The sequence below is a fragment of the Aristolochia californica genome, unplaced genomic scaffold, assembly GCF_029961685.1.
Source record: "Aristolochia californica isolate CCGP_79_NKW_82.1479 unplaced genomic scaffold, dmAriCali1.0.hap1 SCAF_6, whole genome shotgun sequence".
Classification (NCBI taxonomy): domain Eukaryota; kingdom Viridiplantae; phylum Streptophyta; class Magnoliopsida; order Piperales; family Aristolochiaceae; genus Aristolochia; species Aristolochia californica.
This window is the reverse complement of record NW_027182257.1, coordinates 36707872-36733330: the sequence shown is the minus strand read 5'-3', so window position 1 is coordinate 36733330 and position 25459 is coordinate 36707872. Positions and strand designations below refer to the sequence as shown.

Here is a 25459-nt window from a genome sequence, read left to right as displayed (position 1 = left end):
CTTAGATATTGTCAGCCAACTCTTCAACACGGATTGCATCAATAACACTATAGCTTTTTCTTCTCATTATTATCAAAAATATATATATAGCTTTTTTGCTGTAGTTTCGGGAATACTCTTCATGCAATTATTTTCAATCTATCTTTCCATTTTCATGAGTTACAAGTATACTATTGTCCATATTTTGGATCTTGGGTGCGCCTATCACAGGGCCACAACCATCATGCAATTATTTTCAATCTATCTTTCCATTTTCATGAGTTACAAGTATACTATTTATTGTCCATATCTTGGATCTTGGGTGCGCCTATCACAGGGCCACAACCATCATGCAATTATTTTCAATCTATCTTTCCATTTTCATGAGTTACAAGTATACTATTTATTGTCCATATCTTGGATCTTGGGTGCGCCTATCACAGGGCCACAACCATTTTGTTTGATTTAGTAAACAATTTAATATAAAACATAATAATGATTATCTTCAAAGTTAAAGTACAAAAACAATAAAAAGTCTAAAATAAATAACTAAAACCATGTCATCAGTCAAATTTATGCTCTTCAGCTTCAATGTAACATTCTCCCAATACAAACAATATCTGTATAGGAGTAGATAGCAGCTATAGCAGATATTAAACATCTTTGGAACAATAGCATGAAAAGAAATGTCTTCAGATAAGAAGCTGTAAAGGCCATCATGTAAGAAGAAAAACAACAAAGATTGTACTTAAAATCTAAAATATCAATTATAAACAAGTGGGTCAATTGTGTAAAGGACGACCAAATGTAGCAGATGTTATTCAAACTCAGATAATAAAGGTATCACGAAATTCCAATTTTCTAAAACGGAACTCACATAGACATGTGGTTTCCACCACTGTTTCGGAAGTTAATAATCACCTATACTAACAAAGATTATACGGTTGAAGCATATTAAGTTTCCATCAGAGAAAACCGGGTAGTTGGTAAAGTAAACACAAAAGAAGTATTATATCATCCACATTTAAGGAGCTAAGTGGCTCGTAGCTTGCCATGAAACACAGAATTAGACCCAGAATTTGAACACTCCATGTCCATTTTCCCTGGAACTTGCAAAATTGCATGCCTGCAGCTGCAAGGTGCAAAATCAGGGAACTTGCACGAAACTACCAATTAGAAAGGTTTTTCTTTCTTCTGTGGCAGATAAGAGCCATGTTGGGTCCAGCAACTCTCCATGTTGGAGTGGAGTGCCACTGATAAATGACCAATTCCACAAGGTACTAACTCGTCTGTTATTTTCAAATTACACTATGATGGCAGCTATTAATTATCAAAAAGTGCAATCATTACCATACTATTTAAGTTTTTAATTTATATATGACTATACTAATTAAGCTTATAAATAATTAAAAAAAACTTAAAAGCAGTTTTAGTTTACAATCAGTAGTTGGTTTTATTCTATCATTTAGCATAACAATGTCAGTGCTTTCTTCAACTTATCTTGTCAATATCCAATTTCGATTTCGAAAAGTTAGCATTCTACATCCATCTACATATTTTTATATTGAAATAATGAGCTTATCCTCCATCTCATCAAAACTGTGTTTATTATTTAGTGACATTGTAAGTCAAACAACAGTCCACCTTGATAAATAGCACATGAATGCTCCAAAACAGAAACAAATAAGAGATCTCGTTTCTGCAGTACATGAATGCATACAGTCTTACCTATGGAGTAAGTTTACAGTTGTTCAAGTTCTACACTCAAATTTCATTTCTCACCAATCTCTAATGACTTCCCTTCTTAGATGAACACAACAAGAACAGATCTCACCAACTAGGGTAAATCATCCTTAAAAGGCAACAACTTTGGGATATGATGATTGTTTTCTCAAGAGTTTCATCAACAAACCCAACATTAACCTTGAAGTACACAAAATAAGTATGAATCTAACATGATGGAGAAAATCAGTCTATCAAGATACACAAGAACAAGAAGATTTCTCAAAAAAAAAAAAAAAAAAAGACACACAAGAACGAGTTTCTCTGTTTGTCCGCATAATAAGAACTATGGTTTCTTAAACACATTTTCTGTAACTGGAATGATCATACAATGATATCTGATGCTACCTGGCCTTCCGCAAGCATGAATCCAGGTAGTAGAGGATTCTCATTGGTTCTGTCAGAAATATGAAACTTTGGGGATGAGCACTCAGTTCGGAAATTTCCCCATGCAGCACATATCTCATCATCAATAGAATCAATCTGACATGTCTTCATCTTCATTAAAGTGGTCACCTTCTTGCCCACGTGCAGCTTTCCCTTGTCTTCCCTGGCCCTCTTCATTTGGAAACCTTCCCTTTTGTGGGTTTGAAGATTCACCTTTTCTACTTGTCTGGCCCTGAATGAAGCCAAGTCAACTTATAATGAGATGGTACAAACCAGACATATATTAACTGAAAGGAAACTCAATAAATGAAAGGAACAGAGAAGTGTACAACCCACATTTAAACATGTACTTTTGACCCTTTAAGAGTTAAAAAAACTGAGCTCACAAAATAATGATAATAGTTAATTTTGTTCATTAAAACAGTAGTACACTACTATATGTGCCATCACTATTTCTCAGAGAAGAGGGAAAATAAAAAGAGTAAATAGAAACAGCACCCGAGGTGCTATCAAGGGACAAATCCCCATGGCCTGACGGATATACTATAAACTTCTATAAGAAAGGATGGAATGTCCAACAAGAAGACATAAAGAATATTGTTTGATGACAGCTTTAATACCATGGCAGCTACCTTTTTAGCATTAATACCCAAGAAGGAAGGGGCAAACAACCCCTCAAAGTTTTGGCCCATCAGCTTAGTCTCAAGTCCGTACAAGCTGCTGACAAAATTTTAGCAGGAAAGGATGGCATTCCCTACAAGAAGACATGAAGGGTTGTCGGATGACTGCTTTAATTCAGGCCTAACAGCAAACAGCATGGCAGCTACTTTCTTAGCATTAATATCTAAACCTAAAGCCTAATCTCAAGTCCATATAAGCTGCTGGTAAAAGTTTTAGCATCTAGACTGAGGAAAGCTCTTCCACATGTCATAAGTGAGCACCAAAGTACCTTCTGAACTGATTCGCAGATAATTGGTTCTGCTTTAATAACAGATGAAATGGCAGATTCTCCAAAAAAAACAAAGGGGTGACAGGGCCTAGTCACCAAACAAGAAATGGAGAAGATTTTTAACTGGGTGAATAGGGACTTCCTCAAATACTTTCTTGGAAAAATGGGTTTCAACAGCAGAAGGAGAAAGTAAATCTCAAGCTGTATTACAGCTTCCTCTTTCTCAATATTAACTGACAGAACTGTTAAATGATAGTTCAAAGGCTCTCAGGAGTCAAAACAAGGAGACCCCCACTCCCATTGCTATGCAACATAATGGTGAAGCGCTGTGTGCTCCATGCTGCACTTATGTCAAGAAAAGGGATGGATAACAGGATTTTCCTGGACTCAACTACAACAAAATCGCCCTACTAGAGTGTGAAGATGACAGTGTTTTGTAAAGAAAGTGATAAGACATGCTAAATCTGAAATTTTTAATTCAACTATCTGAAGTCATATCAGCCCAAAAAGCGGAATAGAATAAATCAGGAATTTGCTGCATTAATATGTCAGAAAGCCAAGTCAAAGCTTTAGCAAAAAAATTACTGCAAATGACCTACCCTCCATATACCTAGGTATCCCTCTCTTTACTGACAATTTTATTAAAGAGAGAGAAAGAGAGAGGACACAAGCGACTCCCCATGAGAGGGGAGGTCACCATAAAAATTACATGAAATCAGATTTTTTTTTATTTTTTTTTTTAAAACGATGGTGCTTTATTATTGAGCTGGAGAGCCTTAATGCTACAACACTTTAAAGGTACAGTATAGGGTACAAGAAGCTCAATGAGCTAGGATACGACCGAGGGCCCATAGGCCAAGACATCAAGAACACTTTAATAAACACGAATGACAGTATTCTCTGGAGTGGAAACCTCCCTTGCAAGACTGTCAGCAGCCACATTGGCAAGAGCAAAGAGTGTGCATCCGAGTGATGAATATAATCTGTGCTTTGTCAAATATTCCTCCGTCAAGGGAAGCAGCCGCCATGGAGGGTCAAACTTCTTAGTGGCACCAGTTAATCACCGTGAAGGAGGCCCATGCCAAAGAGCTTCTGTTTCCACCATTACAAAGCCTCTAATTTCAAGAGGGTCAGCATAAGAGAGTAGGACTTTTTTATTTTTTATTTTGAAATAATGCTAAGTTATATTAAAAAACTCAAAAGAGTAAGATTACAAGGAGGGGGAACCATCCCAAACAATGAGAGATTGCTGGGAGGTTCCAAATTTAGCTAGCCTATCAGCCACAGAATTGGCCGACCTAGGAATGTGATTCCAAGTACAAGAAATGGAAGATACAATATCTGCAATAGATGAAGTAATTGGCCAATGTTGCCAAGGGGGAAAGGCTGAATTAGGGCACCAACTTATGACCACTTTAGAGTCTCCCTCAATCAACAACTTTCATTGAAGTCTGTCTTTGAAAATCTTCAACCCCAGATGAAGAGCATTCACCTCCCAGTGGTAGAATTTGCAATACCCACAAGCCCAGCATAGGAGGAGATAGTCTATCCACTATGATTTCTGAAAAGCCACCCCTGCCGGTCCTGGGCATCCCAAAGCACCATCGAAGAAAGTAGGATATTACCATCATAATCCCGAAAGATCCCCCCAAAGCCCAAGGAAGGGACCACGAGTGCACCATCAAAATTGAGCTTAAGAACACCTATCAGTGGGGGGAGTCCACACCCATGTGTAGTAACCAGGGGCAGCAAAGAGGCAATTTGAACCCAATTTTCTCTGACATAAGAGCACTGAAATAGGCAGACATTCTTACGCTTATGAAGCCAAGAAAGTGCTAGCTGCTTAATGTTGTCGACCACTAGATCAGCCGCCTAAGTATTGACATCAAACCCTCAATTGTTTCTTTCAGCCCATGTGCACCAAGGAATTATTGCAAGCACTGTTTTTTTAAAGGATCTTGTCGAAATATGAAAGAGTCTATAGAGCACATTGTATAATGAAGTCTTCATGGAAGGCACATGCTATTATTAAAGAGTCTCAAAAAAAGAAGAATACAGTACTATAGCTTTGTTGTATACGGGCAAGAAAGAAGGAGATGATCCACAATTTCATCTACATCACCACAAAAGAGGTTGATAGTATTTAGTGCTACATTACCCTTCTAGTGAGGTTACATACGTGGGATGTGGTTCCTAGCTGTACACCAACCAAAGAAAAGAATCTCGAGGGTCCGAGTTGCTTCCAGACCATGGCAGCGGCATCATGGGAATGAAAATACAAGATGAGCTTTCTCCAGTGAAAAGAAGCGACAAAAAATGCACCTCTTGTTGACAATCTCCAACAATCTATAGATCACATCACTAAAAGGTTTGTGAGAAGACAAGGAACCACTTTCACTAGCAGGGAGAACCACATAAATCAAATCAACATTTGCTGGTTTACCAAATTATCTCTTCTCGCTAATATGATGCCCAGCAAGTATCATTGAATAGTTGAAAGTAATGAAGAGATTCCTATTGTGGGGAGCTATGGGAAACTTCAAATATCCGCTAGTTAAATGGGACACTGTAAGTCAAAAGGAAAAGGAAGAGGGACTAGGAATAGAGAGACTCAAACAAATGAATCAGGACTTCTTGGTCAAGTGGCAATGAGAACTTGCTGCTGAGAAGCATTTACTTTTTTTTTTTTTAAGCATTTACTACGGAAAGATGTTATATGCTCCAGGTACAATTACTCACCCACTTTATGGCTCCCTAATAAAGTAGCAGGAAACAGGTCCACATACATTTGGAAAACAATATGCAAGCAGAAAGAGTACTTTCATTCAAATCTTAAATTCCATGTTCAAGATGGAACCTCGGTGTAATTTAGGCAGGCCAAAGTCCTCCCTCCTCTCAATACCCCAGAATATTCAGACTAGCAAGGAATCAACATATAACAAACAGTGAATCATAAGTAGTCTCTAGCATCTCAATTTCATGAAATCCAAATGCAAAGACAACTCAATGGTTATGAAGCAGAAGAATTCATTGAACTTATACAACAGATCAAGAAGATTCACGTAAAAGGACATGGTGCAGACTTGGCTATTTAGGGTGCTGAATCAGTTGGGCATTACACCACAGCATCAAGCAGCAGAAAAAAGCATGGGAGCAACTGCATGGAAGTATATGATAGACCCCAAATCAGTGTTACTTACTCTAGAAGGAATAAACAGCACTTGGGAAAATAATTAGAGGGTGATTAATGTAGTCAAGGGCATTTTGGGAATTTTCCAATTTAATTACGTTCATTAGGGTATTTAGCGGGAGAACAGAGGAAGAGGTAGGGTCGTCGTTTTGAGTATCCAGAGGAGTGTGGCTCAGGGAGAGTACTGGTCTCTCGAATACCAGGGTTAGCGGTGACTATTTCCGGTGAGTCTTACATCAATTTCGACAGAGGAGTTCCCGTTTCTTGTCGTGGGTCGTATTCGCATCATGAGTCATATCTATCGGGGGGGTCTTCTAATGGATTTGGGTGATTTCGGCAAGGAAGGGAAGGTTCGCCGTTCGTTCTTTTATTTTGTTTTGCTTGAGAATCTTTATTTCTGTTTTGGGGTATATCATCTAGTATCAGAGCGAGGTTGGGTTCGCCTCTGGATTTTGACAGTGAAGAGGAGTTTCCGTTTTCCTATTTCAATTGTTTTCGCACTATTGGGATTACGGTATCGGAAGTAGACCACTGATATTGAGTAGCGTCGTCTGCTCGAGGAGGGCTTCGGCATCGAGGGGTATGAGAGAAGAAGATGACGGGTTTTTTGTTACGTGATCTCGGCAAGCCGTATTACTGTTGTCGGGAGTCAAGGGTGAGTTTCGACTTCGAAGGTTGGTAGTGAAGAAGAAGAGTTAAAAAAAAAAAAAGTGTGAATTTTCATGACTACTACCAAAATGGAGTCGAGGGTTGATTCAATGGAAGGAATTGTTAGCACAATAAGGGAGAAGGTGAGCTCGATGAAGGAAGAGATCTGGAAGATTCTGGCAATGGAACAAGGGTTGAGGGCACTGATAGGGCGTGTTGAGCAACTCCTGTATACCCAAGAGGAGCTCAACCGAAATCTGAATGCGCAGAGTCGGTCGGCGACAACGAGACCAGGGGTGGACTCGGCAGTGGGAGATAACTCGATCTCAAGAGGTAGTGGACACGAAAGAGAGGGTGGCGAGGCTGACCGGAATCGATAGAGCCGATATGAAGTGCGACCCAGAAAGTTAGAGTTGCCAGTTTTTGAGGGAGATGACCCCGATGACTGGATTTAAAGAGTTGAACGCTATTTCTCACTCAACCGGGTATCACAGGTGAAAAACTGGAAGCCGCCGTAGTATGTCTGGAAGGGGATGCATTAAAATGGTTCAAGTATGAAAATAACAGGAGGAAGATCATGAATTGGGAAGAATTTCAGTTCTTATTGTTAAAAAGGTTTTGAAGCTCCGAAGACGGCTCGCCTTATGAAAAAATTCTGGTGTTGAAGCAGGATACCATTGTGAGAGATTACAAAAGGCGATTTGAGGATTTGGCTTCCACATTAGACGAGATTCCAGAAAAAGTGTTGGAGTCCAACTTTGTTAATGGGCTTAAGCCCGAAATTCGTGCCGAGGTGAGGGTGTTGGAGCCCAATGGGTTGGGAAGAACCATGGAGTTAGCCCAGAAGTTGGAAGAAAAAAAAATTATTAAGCAGACTCGATTTGGGTTGCGAACTCAAAAACCAATCGGGACCATAGTTGGGGGTCATGGGAGGACCACGTCCATGGCAGAAACGACAAAACATTGGATGGAGAAGAGGACGCCATTCAGGAAACTTACCGAATCCAAAATCCACTACCGGAGAGAGCGGGGTTTGTGCTACTGTTGTGATGAAAAATTCTCAGGTGGGCATAGATGTCAAAACAAGGATCTACAAGTGCTGATTTTACAAGAGCTGGAAGAAGAAGTTATGGAGGATGCCGACGATGACACGTGTGCACAGCAGGAAGAAGAGGTTAGCGCGGCTGCTCAAATAGTGGAGGTGTCGTTGAATTCGGTAGTTGGATTAATACTTCCGAAGACTATCAAAATTGCGGGAAACATCGGAGAACAACCAGTCGTTATCCTTATCAATGGAGGAACAACCCATAATTTCATTTCTACTACAGTGGTCGAAAAACTGCACTCGCCGTTATCTCCAACAGCAAAGTATGGCGTTCAATTGGGTACAGGTGCGGCACTGCCCATGGAGGGAATTTGTAAGGGGGTTCAATTAACTCTTCAAGGAATAGAGGTCGTGGAGGATTTTCTGCCTTTGGAATTGGGAAGCACCGATGTGATTTTAGGTGTACAATGGTTAGAAACCTTAGGAGGAACATATAAAAATTGGAAAACGCATGTTATGAAGTTCAGATTGGGTAATGCGACGGTAGTGTTACGGGGAGATCCATCTTTGCACAAAACTTTGGTTTCGCTCAAGGCGATGATGAGAACTATCCAACATGAGGGACATGGGGTTCTTGTGGAGTTGGGCAGTACCATAGTGGCAGTGTCACAACTAAAGGAGGACACGATAGCGATGGTGAAGAAAGTTTTGACAAAGTTTGGGGATGTTTTTGCCATGCCCCAAGAGTTACCACCAACAAGGGAAAAGAAACATGCCATAACTTTGAAGGAAGGAGCTTCACCGGTGAGTGTTCGCCCCTATCGGAACCTCCAAATACAAAAAAATGAAATAGAGAGGTTGGTGGGAGAAATGTTGGCTGCTGGAATCATACAACCTAGCATTAGCCCTTTTTAAAGCCCCGTGCTATAAGTCAAGAAGAAAGACGGAAGCTGGAGATTTTGTATGTACTATAGAGCCCTTAACAAGGAGACTATTCTGGATAAGTTTCCCATTCCAGTGATTGATGAGTTGTTAGATGAGCTTCATGGAGCACAAGTATTTTCGAAGCTGGACTTGAAGTCGGGGTATCACCAAATCAAAATGAAAGCAGTTGATGTGCACAAGACAGCTTTCCGTATTCATGAAGGACACTATGAATTCTTGGTCATGCCTTTTGGGCTTACCAATGCACCGGCTACTTTTCAATCCCTTATGAATGAGGTATTCAAACCCTTTCTCCATCGATTTGTATTGGTATTTTTTGATGATATTTTGATATATAGTCCAAGTTGGAGTGCTCACTGTGATCATTTAGTGGCCGTGTTGGCGAAATTAAGAGAACATCGGTTGTATGCTAATTCTAAGAAGTGTTCTTTTAGAAGAGAACAAATAGAATACTTGGGACATATCATTTCTAGAGAGGGGGTGTCAGTTGATCCGAGTAAGATACAGGCTATGGTTGATTGGCCCGCACCAACCACACTTAAGGAATTAAGGGGTTTCCTTGGTCTTACAAGATATTATCGAAAATTTGTGGAGATATTGCGAGACCCTTGACTAATCAATTAAAAAAAGATCACTTTGGGTGGTCGGCTAAAGCCACCACAGCGTTTGAGCATTTGAAGGACGCCATGACTACGGTCCCAGTTTTAGCTCTACCTGATTTTTCAAAGATGTTTATTGTGAAGACCGATGCTTCTGGATATGGGCTAGGGGTTGTTTTACTGCAAGATCGACGGCCTATTGCATTTTTTAGTCAAGTATTGAGTGAGCGAGCCCAATTGAAGTCGATTTATGAGAAGGAGCTCATGGCCATTGGGTTGGTTATTCAGAAATGGCGTCCTTACCTGCTAGGAAGGAGGTTTTTGGTGCGAACTGACCAGCAAAGTTTAAAATTCTTACTGGAATAGCGTCTCGTAAGTGTGGAATATCAACGTTGGATGGTGAAATTGATGGGCTATGACTGACATTCAATATCGGTCAGGGGCAAGTAATAAAGTGGCGGATGCACTCTCTCGCAAACCGGACATGATGAATATAGATGCAGTTTCTGGGGTGCAATGGCTGGATATGGATGTGTTAAAACAAGAAGTAGCAGCAGACTCATTCTTACAAAACATTATCACATGAGTGGCAGTTGGGGAAATGGTAGTAGGGTTTCAAATTGTCCATGGGCAGCTCTTTTACAATGGTAGGTTGGTTTTATCTGCAACTTCTTCGTTAATTCCAACCTTAAATTCGTAGATCAACCAACTCTTTGGCTGATAAATTGGTAAAATTCGGAACTTCCCAACAATCTCCCATTGTTTGGGAAGGTTTCCCTCCTTTGTAAATTGCTCTTTTGAGCTTTTGTCTTAATAAAAATTAGCATCATTTCAAAAAAAAAAAAAAAAGTACAAAACATAAATAGAAAACTAACATAACTAAAACACCTTTAACTGAGACTCCTATAAGACTCCATATCAATTCTAGCTCTATGAGAATTGGTCTTCAATCTTCTTTTGCTGAAAAAATTCTTCATTTTTTATTCTCCCTTCCTCGAATATTTTGGTCACATAAAAATTACCACATGTAGAATAAAATATTTTTTTCTTGTACTTCTTCGACTTCTCCCCTTCAAACTAGGGATAAAAGGGGCATAAAGGCCCAACTTGGACAAAACACAATGTGGGAGAAGAAAATCACTCCTAGCCGTATGACAAAGCTCCATACACCAATCAAAACGGCCATAGTCTGAAACACATTCTGCTCAATTTTAAAGGCGGGAAAACGGCCCAATTTTAGGGCTTAACAAAGAGACTATTCATTTTTAAAGGGGAGTTCAAACACAAATAATCTCTTAGGTGAAGACTAAAAACTTGACCCAAGCTAGATGTTGGGCACACTTTTATACTTTTTAGGTAGTTGGTCTAGGCATTGCTCTGAAGTGATTTTTTTTTTAATAGAGATGTATTAATAAAACGAGAGAAATTTCAAAATATGGGGGAGCAAGTCCCTTACAACCAGCGATTGTAGGGTAGCTCCTTGCCTGGCAAGCACATCTGCTGCCGAAAAAAAAAGGTCATATTCTAGAATTCATTTAGAAGTACGAGTGTTCTGTTTTCATCATGTCAGAGCAATGCCTAGGGGAGACTTTAACGGTAAAACTTAATAAACTTGACCAAGTATAACCTTTTTGTGGTGACCACAATTTTTCGGTTAACTATGCAGAAGATACACAACCAAGTAACAAAAACACAACACTTGAAAACAACATTGAAGCAAGATATTGCATACCTTGAATGACCACATCATGGTAAGTTTGACCAAAACTCTCTGATTAGAAGAGAAATTTGGCTAAGAAACTCGGATTTTAGGAGAAAAGGAAACTCAATCCACGTCAATGCATGGAGAAGTAATAGGAGAGAAAATAGGAAAAAAAATAGATTTTCAGCAAAACTGACCTTTGGCACTTCTGTTATCGATATCTCCAAAAATATAACTCAAAATCACAAATGATTTGTTGATTAAGAAACTAGACTCATAGAACTTAAATTGATACCTAATTTGACATAAAAAGATTCGTTCTTGAATCTTTTATAAACTTTAGATTTTTTCATTTTGTAGTTTTCTGAAACAAGACTTTGATACTTTTCATCCAAGTATAACATTTCTTTGTTAAAATATACTTCTTTCAAAAAGAATCTAATAGATTTCAGACTGTAATTTGGCCGAACTGAGTACTCTTTCTTCTTTGGCCAGCATGACTATTGACTCTTCCGAAATCGATATCTCCCTCTCTTTTTTGAAATGATGATAATATTAATTCAAGGAAGAAAAAAATATATCAAGGGAGGCCTCCCCTTACAACAAAGGATTGAAAGAAGGGACCAAGCTTTGCACAAGAATTAGTAGCTGAATTAGCTGATCTCATAACATGGGACCAAGTACAAGGGATTAAAGATACAAGATCAATAATGTGAAGAAAAATTTGTCAATGACGCCAAAGCGGGAAGGTGGAAGAGGAGCACCAGCCGATGACGACCCGAGAGTCTCCTTCCACAATGAGAGGCCTGCTGAACTCATCAAGAAAAATGTGAAGACCGTGAAGGAGCCCAAATAGCGCAGTCGTAGTCGAATCCGTAATGCCAAGAGGACCAGAGTAGGATATAATCGCAGTGTTACTTGCATCGAAGATCACTCCACCAAAGCCCGCTACACCAAGACATCCAAGGGCTCACCCATCAAAGTTGAGCTTGAAATGACCAATCGGGGGGAGTGTGTTCAAATCTCCTAGCATTTCTTTCCTTCCAAAGACACCAAGGAATGTGGGCCACGCAAGCGGGTAAAAGAAGCTTGCCCAGCTTGGGCAAGCAGGTCCTAGAGGATAGGAGAGAGAACTCAGATCCTGGGGGATGTAGAACTGGAGGCCCAAGTTGCAGAGAAGCGAAGAGGAGCAATGCAGGAGCAAGTGACAAATCGATTCCTCCTCCGTACCATAGATGGGGCAGAAAGGATCCAGAGAAGAGTTTCCACGGTGAAGAAGATTGCCAACAGGGAGGATCCGATTGCGGCAAGCGCTCCAAAGAACCATATCCGAGGAGGGGCCATGAGGTGCCAGGCAAAGGCAGCCGGATGAGGCGAAGGGGATCTGGCCCAACCCATGAAGCAGCGGTAAGCTAAGGAGACAAAGAAATGGGCACTGTCAACAGGGAGCCAAACAATCCGATCAGACATCTGAGGTCGAATGGTGATGGTGCCAAGATCATCAAGTAGGCCACAGACTGCAATAGCCTCCTCATCAAAGAGATCCCAAAGAAGACGGAGATCCCAAGTACCATTGACTTAGGCATCAACCATAGAGAGGCTACGGCAAGTAGTAAGCTAGAGGAGTGAGGGGAGGGTGGAGACAATAGGCCCAACTCCTGCCCACCAATAAGTCCAAAATTTGAGGCTAGATCCGTTTCCAACAAAGAACCTGATGGCAAACCTAAAGACCAGGAATAGATTATGAAATGCTCTCCAGAGGGGGGAGAGGTTGTGCTTGCTGCCATCAAGAAACCAGTTTGCCACGAGAAGGCGGAGTTTAGAAACCACCATTGGCTTCAAGAAAGCCACCGAGTTAGAGTTGAACTTCCAAAACCACTTAAGAAAGAGAGCAGTTCCATATCCTAAGTGCACCTAATTTCTAGACCACCCATAGCCTTCGGCATACAGACGTCATCTCATCTGACCAAATGATAATGAAAGTCGTTGCTAGTGCCACGCCATAAGAAATGCCTTTTGATCATGTCAATGCGCTGACAAACAGAGACAGAGCAGAGAACAAATGACAAGAAGTAGTTGCTCAAATTGAGAATTTGTTGGATAGGTAAGAAAATAGAGTTACGAATCTTTCTTTTAATATATAATTCTCCATATAAAGTCTCGTTCTTGAAGGTATAAAACAACTCGAAAGTTGAAGTTTTCTACTGCTACTCGAACCTCTTGTAGTCTGACATTTGCTGCTTCAAATATCGATTTCTCTTTGTAGAAAACTCTGATTGCGAAAATTCGTTTTGCGTTGGAAAGTAGACTCGAAGATCTTTCCATCAATATATAATTTGCAATATGAAAAGTTCAGGTTGGAGGTGCAAATGCCAAGAAACCAACGGGTACTAGGATAGGAAAGAAAGAAAAAAATAGAATACAAACCTAAACTACTAGAGATAAGAAATCAGAAAAAAATACATGATCTTTGTCGATTGACTGAGTCGACTCACATAACCCACTCTAATACCATGTTTAATTTCTGAAAATGATAAACACTTCACTAACTTGTTGTAATTCGAGTACATGAACCTCTATTTATAATAGAGGAAACAAGTAGAATCCAATTACAATTAAACTACTCTTGTCCCAGTACATCCAAAGTTAAATACTAAAGGATAAGTCCTAGAACAATTGAATAATTGAACATAAATAGAAGACTAACATAATTAAAACACTTTTAATTGAGACTCTTCTGTGAGACCTCCTCCTAAGAGACTCCTGGAAGACTCCTCCATATCAATTCTGGCTCTATAATACTTCTTACTGTGAGAGTCATGTACAACTCCACTATATTAATTCTTCAACAACAAGGAGAGCAAGATTCATGCTTTTAATAGTCTTTATCCCAAGTCCTCGGTGTTTTTGGGTAAGCAAACTTCACTCTAGTTTACGAGATGGTATTTGAAGTCCATGGAGATGTGCCGCTAAAGGAACCTTCTCTCAATGGCCTCCAATCTACTGGCAATTGAGACAAGGTAGGGGAGGAAAGAGAAAAATAGTTACACAAACCTACAAATGTGGATTTTATGAGGGTGGCCGGACTTACCATTGAGAGAGTTTGCATGAGATTTCACGAGATATTTCTCAAAACGCTCGACAACAGGGTTCCAGAACTCTGTGGAGGACCTTCCCACAAAGAGGGGGAGACCCAGGTACTCATAGGGGAGGTGGCCCACAATGTAGCAAAGAACGTCAACCTAGAGGCTATTTGAGTGAAACCGTAAGTTGATGCCATGTAATTGTGACTTTGAACAATTTGCAGCATTGGTCAAAACTAATTTCGTATTGGAAAGAAGGGCCTTTATGGTGATGATATGGTCAACATCAGAGAAGATGGAATTGAGGGCTTCCCTGACAATGTTGAATAGCAGGGGCAACAAGGTGTCTCCTTAGCATAGTCCTCTCTAGCTATGATAGTGGCCATGAGTGGCGCCATTGGACATAAGAGAGAAAGTGGACAAGGAGATGCAACTCTTCACCAAATTCTCCATCGCTACCGAATCCCATTCTAAGCAAGACAAAGTCAAGAAAAGACCAACTTAACCGATCAAAAGCCTTCTCCATGTCAAGTTTGAGAATCATTCTGGGCTGACCACTTTTATGTATGGAGTGGAGGAGCTCATGGGTCGAGAGGTTTGAAAAAATGATTCGTTATTACTGCTTAATTTGGCGAGGGCCTTGCTTAGTCTGTTGGCTAAAACCTTAAAAATATATATATACCAAGGCAATCCTATGATTTTCTTTTGTGTGAATGGTTAAAGTTGACTTGTTGTCTTGATGAACCTAGAAGTTGCTCTTTTCAAAATCGCACATTGATTTTGAATCTTGCACTTGTGGAGAAAAGCAACAAGCTCATTTAAATGTAAAGCCTAATGCGACCCAAGAAATTGAGGTAAAACTTGAGATTGCTATAAGTGGTAGGGATAACTTGACTTTTGAAGAATTTGGTGAGGCTCAAAGTGCTGGTACCGAGCATGTTGAAGTAAAATCCTGATGTTGTTTGTAGTCAATATGATCAAAGTAATGCAGAAAACGATGGAATTAATGGAGCAGGTCTATATGATCAATGTCCTGCAAAAAAAACTTAACATGGTACTGGAGCAAGATATTTGCCTTGAGGCCCAATTTGTGCCCCTATTGAATTTGTACACCATTTATGTTATCCACCTCTTAGGCCCATCATCCGTAAGTATAAGCCTAGATGTGAGGGGGAATGTTAGTGGGAATAGTCTCACATAGATAAGTGTTAAAACAGTTGTTGGTTTGTACTGTATAAGGTTGAGTAATAGGCCTCCTAAGTAGCTAGACGTTTTGGAATGGAATCGGGCTCAATCTTAACATCCATTCTATAAAACAAGAAAAATCCTATGAAAATCTTCTAGAACCCCTGTGTTTTGGCACATCTAGAAAGAAAGTAATGCAAAGACCTCCACAAGACACAAAAAACTATGGGAAGAATAATAGAAGGTTATGTTCTTTCCTAGAGACACTCTTTTGGCACCTCCCCCCACTACCAAGCTCAATCATAAGAAGGAATTGGATGCAGAGGTAACCTAGAGAGAATCCCCCCCAACAAATAGCTACTTGGTCTCCTCCCCCAAATGAATGGCTAAAAATTAACTTCCATGGGAGCTCTATAGAACATCCTACACTAGTGGGAGTAGGAGGATAATCAAACCATAACCAGCCAAACACTGCTGATATACTCACACTGCCAGCAGGAACGACAGACTCAGTGCAAGCATAAATTAAAGCTCTACTCTCAGGATTAAAGCTCTTCTTGCAGCATTTGTCCAAACCAGAGACAATGAAGGAGATGCAGCTCTTGTAATCAATTTGTTCACCAAGAAATACCCTCCCCTACGAGACTAAGGCACATTCATGATGAAATCACAAATCTATGTACTTCCAATACAGACAAAATGACAGCATATTCTTTGTGCAGCCAATAGCAAAGCTGATAGACTTGTTAATTTTCTCCCAAGCCCTTATTGTTCAGGGAATCCCCTTACCCCCTAGCTGAGGCTAGAGGCTCAACCTCTCCCTCCCTTTGTGTATTATTTCATTATTTTTTTAAAGAAACTTTAAAAGTTCAAAAGAAATAATAAAAAAGCATAAGTGGAAGAATTAGTGTGCATAACAGTCCAGACGATTATCATCATTTCAAAAAAAAAAAAAAAAAAATGATCCAGACGATTATGATATTACAGACAGATCATGCCAAATCAAGAGAAGGGCCACAATTTAGCAACAATTTTATGGAAGCAATTGAAACTATGACAAGCATGTGGAGACCTCATTATCAAAGACTCACCGGCTCACTAATAAAATCAATTTCTTATCATGAGAAAAGGTCAAGTGCAACTTAATCAGCCTGGTGAACAACAACAATTCTTTGAGAGAAGCAAAAAGAGTGCCAAGAAAACTACATGACTAGAGGATGTTCCGCCATGTTCCTTCAGTTCCACTGCAGAAACAGATGCTCTTCTCCTCACAGTCACTTTTGAAGGTACAGGAAAATGTTCAACCTCATCCGTGGACCTGCCCTCTTTTGCCTTCTTTTTCTGTAGAACAAGCTTTGTAGGAAGAGGCTGCATTTTATGACAATCACAAGTGTTTTTTTTATATGTGACAATCACAAGTGTTAGGATAAAAAAAAAAAAAAATTGATAGACCATTTCACTACCAATGAAAATAATGCAAAATAACTAACCACATAGCGCGCAGCATCTTCATCAAAATCAACAAGGTATGTTGTTGGACTATCTGGATCTTCATCACCCCTCACCTATTAACAAAAAGTTAGAAATTTTCAAGTTCCATTTTCATGATGAAGTTAAGCTTGAAAATAAGAAATAATAAGCGATCAAAAGTAAACTAAAAACAAAAAAAGCAACACAGATGCATACATCCCAGTGATACTCTCTAAGCCAGTTATATGAAATATCTTCACTTTCATCATAGATATCTTTTGAAAGCTGCAAAACCATTAGAAAAAGAAGTGAGTTACATATTTTTATGAAAAAGTCAGAATTGCATAAAAGAACTATTATAGGGAAAGAACAAAGGAAAGCTATACAGGCACAAGCAATACAGGCACAAAGGAAAGAACAAAACAAAAAACATCACGTGGGATCTATTATTGGGAAATGATCTCCCACAACTAAATGTAATTCACAAACACGTAGCGGAGCAAGCTAGACTGCCATGGACTTTGCACTTCTAAGTAAATGTTGTTGCAAAATCTGAAGAAAGGAAGCAATGTCCCAAATCTCATAAAAAAATATGCAATAAACACCATGGAGGATGCCCATCTGAATGGAAACCAACCAATGATCACTGCTGAGTTGCCTTCCACTTGTAAACAACAAGAGGAGAATTGCAGCAAATTTCTAAATCCAGAAAGGAGAGTACGGATCTCAGACTCAAAGTCACAATGCCCAAGAGGAGCAGAAAAAACACGAATAACATTAGCCAAATAACCTATGAAAACCTCTCCCCTCCTGTGGGGCCTGGGTTTCTCTTGAGCTACATTCATGCATTTAAATTCCAAACAATTAAAAAAGTGAGATTAAAATCTATATTGGCAAACAACAGCAAAGAGCCATCTTTCAGGTACTTTCTAGTGGAAATCATTACATGACATGTTTCTTTTTTTTTTTCCAAATCTTGACCAAACCCAATGAATCCAATACCTCACAGTAAGAAAACCCCATGGCCATTGAGTCAAAGGCTCAACCCACATTTATCGTACACTAGATACCTTAACTCCTATTTCTAAAGTATTCCTGTTCGGTTGTAGCACGATGTAGTTCCATCCAGCCTATAACAAGATCCTTACAAGATTCATATTGATCAATGTCCACAATGCTTTGTACCACCCATCTGTCAACATCTAGATTATAGACTTTGCCATTAAAGTGGGTAAGGGAGGAATGCCTTCCCAAACCAACATATACATCATTCAGTGAGAATTTTAGTAAAAAAGAGTCCAGTAGCACAAGTAAAAATAGATGACAATACTTCATAATTATGTGCCTCATTTTTTACAACACTGTTGTTGTTTGAGGCCCCAATTCATAAAAAAAGAAAGCAACAGGAAAAAAAAAGTTACAGAACTAGCAAGAAAATTAAACAGAGTTAATTGTGCTACCTCGTCAGGGGAAGGGGCCATGTAAGCCAGAAATTTCTCTGGCTTGGAAGGATCAGAACCTGTAGCTACAAAACTCTTCATGATAGCCTGTTATAAACCATGCAGAATAAAAATATAAATATACAGAGAAATTGAAGAGTGTAGGTGAACCATAAGATCATAAAGATCATTAACATATGCAGCACTACAGGTCATATGACCAATTCCACAATGACAACAGACAACAGTAAGGAGAGACACCATTGAAGCAATCAAATACTACAACAGCACTATCAAAGAGACCAACCAACAGTGATGCAGATGGAAGATACAATTCACCTGTGATTCAAGCTCATCTCGAACAGATCGATCCAATTTATTGTATAATTCGGAATCAGCAGTAGGATCACCATCAAAGGCAGCCATGACAAATCGGTCATCATACCTAGTAAAATGGACCAATTAGACTAAACAAAATATAAAAGAAAAAATAAATAACAATCACAGGAAATATATAAATCACGAGAATGAAGATGATTCTTTTTTTTAAACATAATGCAGTAATAAACAACTGTATTGATGGAATGAGACAAAAAAAAGATACAGGCACAGTGGCTTCCTATGCTGCACTAGATCAAAGAAACACATACCTATCAAAATCTGGCAACAAAGGAAGAACCTCAACAGGTTCAAGGTTAGGATTAGTTTGATGGACAGGGCGCAATTTGGATGCCTTGAATGATTCATCAATTGCTTGGATTTGTTTTTCCCTGAAATACATTATGTAAGTACAAATAAAATAACAAAGTTCTTAAGAGGCTTTACAGTTATAAGGAAATCATTAATCAGTATGATACACTATAATTACCATTCTAAGAAACAAAAAATACCCTGACATGCAAAGAATACATAACAGAAAAACTATACCTGCTATTAAGATTTTCCAAGAACAGATTACGACCTTCCCTTGATTCTCGCAGCTCTTTTGCTTGTTTTTCAGTTATAGACTAACAAAATGATGGAAATACAAGTGGTAAGAACAGGTTTTGATTCGCAATAACATAATGATATGAAATCAAAGATCCAATCTTGCAAACAGACCAGCCATGAAAACAAGTGGGTTAGCCAGTTTCAGATAACTGAGTTCATCTATAGCTGAAACCAGGATGACGTCATAAAGAATATTTTTTTATAAATAGTGAGGACAGTATCAAGAGAAAGAATATACAGAAAATTATAAGATTGAAGAAATTATTCATCGATGCATTGGCAGAACAATAGATGTACAGAATATTTAGCTTGCTATGATATTTAGATTAAAAAACGGAAAGAAAAAGGATAAAATAAGTTAAACGAAAAATTTAAAACTATTATTGGAAGAAAAAATCTGTGTCCATTCAGTTCCTACATACAAATGCCACCAAAATTGTTCTATAGAGGAGTTCAGGTTCTTCACATCTAGCAAATAAGTCTCCAGGATCTTTCCTTACAGACTGTTTTTGTCTTGTATGAATAGTGACTTTCAAGGATCTCTAAAAGGCTACAACATTCCAAAATAAAAAACCAAAGAGGGATTTTGAAGAGAAAAATTAACGAAAAAAACCCATAACCACATAGGTAATAGATTTACCTTCTTCTGGTGGCAAAAGCCCCATGGGCCTCGACCACACAGAGGCAGAATACAGAATCCTCTGTGAGCATCAATCACAGAAGTAAAATACATAATCCCTCGTAGAGAAAGTAAATAAGAAGGTTGTGAGGGAGAGCTGCAGAAACTTTTTTTTTTACATTTGGTACTCATTAAAGCATTTTGACGAGGGAAGAATGGAAGCCTCAAAGAAGCGATGATAGGAAAAGACAAAGTAAATTAGGGGATTGAGAAAAGGAGACGGAAGCAGAAACTATTTCCAGTATAAGAAGACAAAACACTATATCAGGAACTATGAAGCAGAAAGATCGAGAACATGATGCCCCATGTCGCTTAGCTAAATTGTCTTGTTAAGAGCTCAACAAACAAAAACCCACATGGATCACATTTTTTTATGAAAAAACAGTTTTTGAATTTGGAAACATGAGCAAGACCTCCATTTTCAGTTTTACCCAGTCCAACCAGCTGGGCCAATCTAATTCTAATCATAATTCACAGAAGTGTATCATATGGAAACACCAGTTGTTATATGACATGCTGGCATTCTCATTGCCAATGATTTGCAATAATTGGATAGACCTCACCGGGCCAAAAAAAAAATTTCCTTCTATCTGAATAGGACAGTCATTATCCAACACAATTGTGTTTTTGCTAGGCATCTTCGCAGTGACAATAGATTACTCTCAAATGCAAAATGTTCTTTTTTTTATTTTTTATAAGCTTTGTTTGCTATAACAACTCAAAGAGGACTTTTCTGGAAAGTGAATTTTCTTGCACAGCGAACTTAGATACAAACTTTCTGATTTTTATTTTTTTATTTTTTTTTTTGAAGAGCACCTAAAGTACTTATATTACATACTAAGATACAAAAAGTCACACGTCGAACCAGGATCAAACTTCGCCTTCCAAAAACTCAACCACAATTGCACTTACTCACACTGAACAGTATTACATTTTCACATCAAAATTTTATTCCGTGATCAAGAGAAATCAAATGGTTGAGGAAAGGCAATCTACCAATAAATTTTAAATATCTTATTAAATTTATGATTCAATATGGAAATACAATTTTGGACTCACATTTCAATATGACAACAGTCCAATACAACACATGCACACACTTTCCCTTAAATAAAGAACTCCCATATTTCAGAAATTCTAAAACCTATAATACTGATTCTGTAACAAAGAAGATGAAAATCATACTCACTGTAGTGGTTTCTACAGGTAAAACCCAGGAAAAGTGTATAAAGTAGAGAAAGAAGTATTTGCAACATCAAAGGGTTCCATAGTTCTTCTAAGAATCTGATATAGAAATATTACAACTACTAAAAAAGAGCAAAATAAAATTTAGCAAATAAGGACTTTTTTTGAAAACAAAGCTAAAATAACAACACAAGTTACAAAATAAGGAGCTAAAACAGTGACATGAGACATTCCAAAAAAAAAAAAAAAGGAAATAAGGATTTTTTTTTGGAGAAAAAGGGCTAAAATAACAGCACAAGTTACAAAATAGGGAGTTTGACAGAGACATTCCAAAGACAACTAGACCAATCACCAGGTTCTTCTTGCCTATTTGAGCACCCAGGATTGGAGCCTAACTATGGTCTAGGTGATACTCCATCAGCAAAACTTGCCATAGAGGATCAACACATTACACTCTATTTAACATAATCAAAACTTCCCAATTAAGAGAGATCCCTGTAGCTTTCATCAAGAAAAAGGTTTTTTACCAGTTTGGCTGCATCAGTGCTAAGAGGAGAAATATACTGAGTCTTAACCAGCCATGAAACCCCTTTATCAGTGGGTCGGTCTTTTCTTCTGATACCATCTTGCTTGACAGGGGTCACTTGCTCATCATCACGTAAAAGCTCTTCATCTTCTGGAGCAAGGGGTGGCCTTTCTTTTGGAGGACTATGAAATTCCATTCATTAAAATTTTGTGCAGACAAATAACAAGGTGCAGAAACAAAGATTCCACAAAGTGAAGGAAGTGATCAACTTACTTGTACACACTTAAGTCAAGAAGATCTAGAGGTATCCCAAGATCTGGTTCGACAAAAAGTTTTGGCTTGTGCATTTTTTCTAACGATGTAATTGCGTATTTTGTGTATCTGCAAGATGAAACAGAATAAATCCATTAAGATACAACATTCTCAAGAAAAAAAATCCAAGAAAGCCACTAAAATGTCAGCAGCAATATACAATGCTCTTCAGTCAAATTTTCTATTTAATAACAAAAATAAACTTTTTATAACATAAGAAAGTAGAAGAGATTAGTCATTTAACCAGATGCATTGGATGTAAAGACAGCCTATCCTATCAGTGAATAACGTATGTGAATGAACCAAAGTTCCAGAACTCCATAATTGAAGCTTGTTTCTTCTTTCCTCTCTTCATGCAGGACATTGGAACAAAAATGCAAAGGAGAAAAAGAAAAATGGCCTTAGAGAAGGAACAAATTTGTTAAGGAACTAAAGGTGGAAGAACCTAGAACAAGGTGATTAGGGCTCTCTGAATAGTTCAACATACCGGTCTTTGTTTTTTTTTTTTTTTTGAAATGATGCTGATTTTTATTAACATACCGGTCTTTGTTAGTGTTCATAGGCAACAACTTCGGTTGTGCAGTGGGATCAGGTAGCTCATTCCTAAACCTGCACAGAGTACAAAAGGAAAATAAATGAGCACTTCTTTCTCAATACTGAGAATTTGGTCACAGTGACAGTGTCTGGAAATAAACTGAAGATCACAATCACCATGATGCAAACTTTCGCAAACTAAACGATGCTAAATATCAACAAAAATCATTTTTGATAAAGCTAAACATCAAGAAAATTATCATTCCTTAAACGGCGTCATACTGAAAAATCTCATGAACAATTATTTTTTCAAAGTGAATGAAAGCTGATGAATAGGAGAACTTTCTCTGTTTATCAGACTCAATAATGAAAGTCCAAGTAAATATCATCTCAATCAAGGCAGAAATGACGGAGTAATGCAAATCTTCTTTAAAAGTTACAACTTAAAAGGTATATAACAACATTGTTAGGTCATAAACGTGAATGTCAATCGCTCACAAAAGTTCTATATGGCTAGAAATAGAGTGCATGTCAGATTTTTGAAATAGGCGAACAAAAGGGGATCTCCCGTATGGCCCTCAAGGAAGCACAATAAGTGTGAGGACACAGATTTACATGAAGTCGCATCAATCCTTTCACCTGGGAGACTGTTTGCTCGTAGTTGAAACCCAATCAACGGGATCAGATAATCTATCCCCTTTCTCTTTCTTCTCCATCTTGCAGTCCAAAGAACCCTAGAAAGTAAATAAAAATGGTACAAGAACAAAGGCGGCCAGAGCTATAAACAAATGCACAAACCAGACAACCTGAAAATTGCTCCTCCTTGATATCCTACCTGGTGGCCATTAAATAAATCTGATAGAGTGATATCATGCAAAAAGTGAAATAATTACTTTCCTAATAAAGCGGCCTATATTTAAATCAAAAGCACGAGTTTGTTCATCTCGAATAAAGAGAGTTTTGAAACGTTGCAGCCAAATTTGACACGTGTTGAAGAAGTCTATATGCATACAAGAATCTGGATAACATACAGGCAAAATGCTCAACAGGATTCATAAACAAGTATCTCACAATTAGCTGTCAAGAGAGGAAAATAATATGACTCGCAACTCTCAACAGCAAACTTACTTTAACTTGCACAAAAAGGTTGTCGGCTTCTTCAATCTGCTCTCTACCCTTTCGCCACTCAATAAAGGAGCAGCCCTCCTCTCCCCCATGCGGGAACCAGCAATCGATCCATGCGGCTTGGGAGCCGAAGAAGTTGCATGTGATTTGTGCAAAGCATGAGGATGTGGCTCTTTTGACTGCAAGAGCCGTTTCTCTTCCTGCCTCTGCTTTTCAAATTCCCTCTTTTTCCATAACCTTCTCTCTTCCTCAGTCTGCACTCTTCCTGACGGACCATGGGGTGGCAATTGGGAGCCCCTTGCCATCGACAATGGGCCCACAGAAGGCCTCTGCTGTTTAGGAGGAAAAGAGTGCTTCAAATCTTTGGCCATGGATTTGCCATAGCGGGCACCACCAGCAGGGACATCGGCAGGCACTGATGGAGGGGGTGGCGGGGACGGGGGAGGCAGGGTAGGTGGTGGAGGAGGCGGAATGGAAGAATTTGGAGGAGGAGACGAAGGAGGTGGCGGTGGGGGAGGTGGGGCAGGTTGTGCGGGTAGGCCAGGTGGTGGGGGATATTGGGAAGATGACTGGTAATATAAAGGAGGAGGCGGGCCGGAGGGTTGCGACTGCGGATTTATGGACGACGGCAGCGGCAGGCGCGGGTGAGGGGGCAGAGGATATGACGGGGGAGGACCCGCCGGCGGCTGAAACGAGTACGAAGGTTGTTGGGTCCTTTGAGGAGGGTATCCATACCCATAATTGGACGTAGGAGGTCGGTAGGATGAAGAAGGACCGCCCGGTTGAGATCCGCCATGAATTGTTGGATAGTGATTCTGCTGGACAGGGGGGGGTGGCGGCGGCGGCGGAAGAGGGTTCTGACTCGGCGGACCGAAAGAAGATTGAGGAGGGAAAGGCCTATAAGATGCCATGATCGTTTAATTGGCTACGATACAACCCTAACAAGACATCAAACCATTATTTTCCCCCTCTTTCCTTCCTTACCTTCTCTTCTCTCGTCAATCTTTCAAAACCTAGACACGAAATATTAGTTCTTTAAAGTGTTTTGCCTTGTTTCACGAGAAAAAAGAGCAGCTCGCAGGGTGGCGTGTTGCCTAGCCTGAGGGCTGTTGGCAATGCAAAAGAGAGACCTTACCAGAAGAGAGAAGCAAGCACTAAGCAAGATCCAAACTTCGGGTGCTGAAGATCATTGTTGACTCTAAACTCGAAGGACGGAGATCAACCGAGAGTCTGGCTTCCGCTGGTCTCGTCTTCCTCTGTCCGCTGTAGAGCAGAGAGTAGCAGTGAAGCAGCCGTTAAACAGACCTATTCGAGGCAGAAATGCCAATTGTCTCCAACGCAGGCACGTCTGGCAAACCTTGGCATGCTCCGTTACGAAGTGCCTCTTGACAATTTGCTTACAACGGGTAAGTCCTAGCCAGATATCCCCCCATTTAAAGTTTTCACACCAGCATGAGCACCAAGGATTCACACCAGTCATTTTTTTGGTAATGAAACTATTACCTGACATCAAATTCAAAACAAATTACCATCAAATTGATTGCTACTCGGGTGTGCATCCATGAAATCATCCTCTCCTTTTATACATTGCTATATGTTTTTAGGTGAAATGACAATGTTTCTTCTTCTTCAGTTATTGGATTATACTACTTTGGTTTTAATTGATATTTTACCTTTTGTGGGTTGAAGAACATTTTGGTGGTAA

General features: G+C 39.3%; 1 protein-coding gene across 2 annotated transcripts; it reads right to left on the bottom strand.

Annotated features, from left to right (window-relative positions):
- Positions 1 to 1922: 1922 nt before the first annotated feature.
- On the bottom strand, positions 1923 to 25121 carry LOC137934060 (protein PAF1 homolog). Of its 2 annotated transcripts, XM_068778261.1 has the most exons (13): positions 24890 to 25121; positions 23758 to 24767; positions 22636 to 22704; positions 22057 to 22164; positions 21785 to 21965; positions 19331 to 19410; positions 19054 to 19173; positions 18743 to 18848; positions 18425 to 18511; positions 17181 to 17249; positions 16985 to 17059; positions 16701 to 16862; positions 1923 to 2380 (listed from the first exon to the last, which is right to left on the bottom strand). In XM_068778261.1, exons 2-13 carry the CDS (start codon positions 24663 to 24665, stop codon positions 2240 to 2242), a joined length of 2106 nt encoding a protein of 701 aa, XP_068634362.1. In that variant the 5' UTR covers positions 24666 to 24767; positions 24890 to 25121; the 3' UTR covers positions 1923 to 2239. The 2 variants fall into 2 exon arrangements, with proteins under 2 accessions (XP_068634362.1, XP_068634363.1); XM_068778262.1 differs by having other exon boundaries at positions 23758 to 25121.
- Positions 25122 to 25459: the final 338 nt, after the last annotated feature.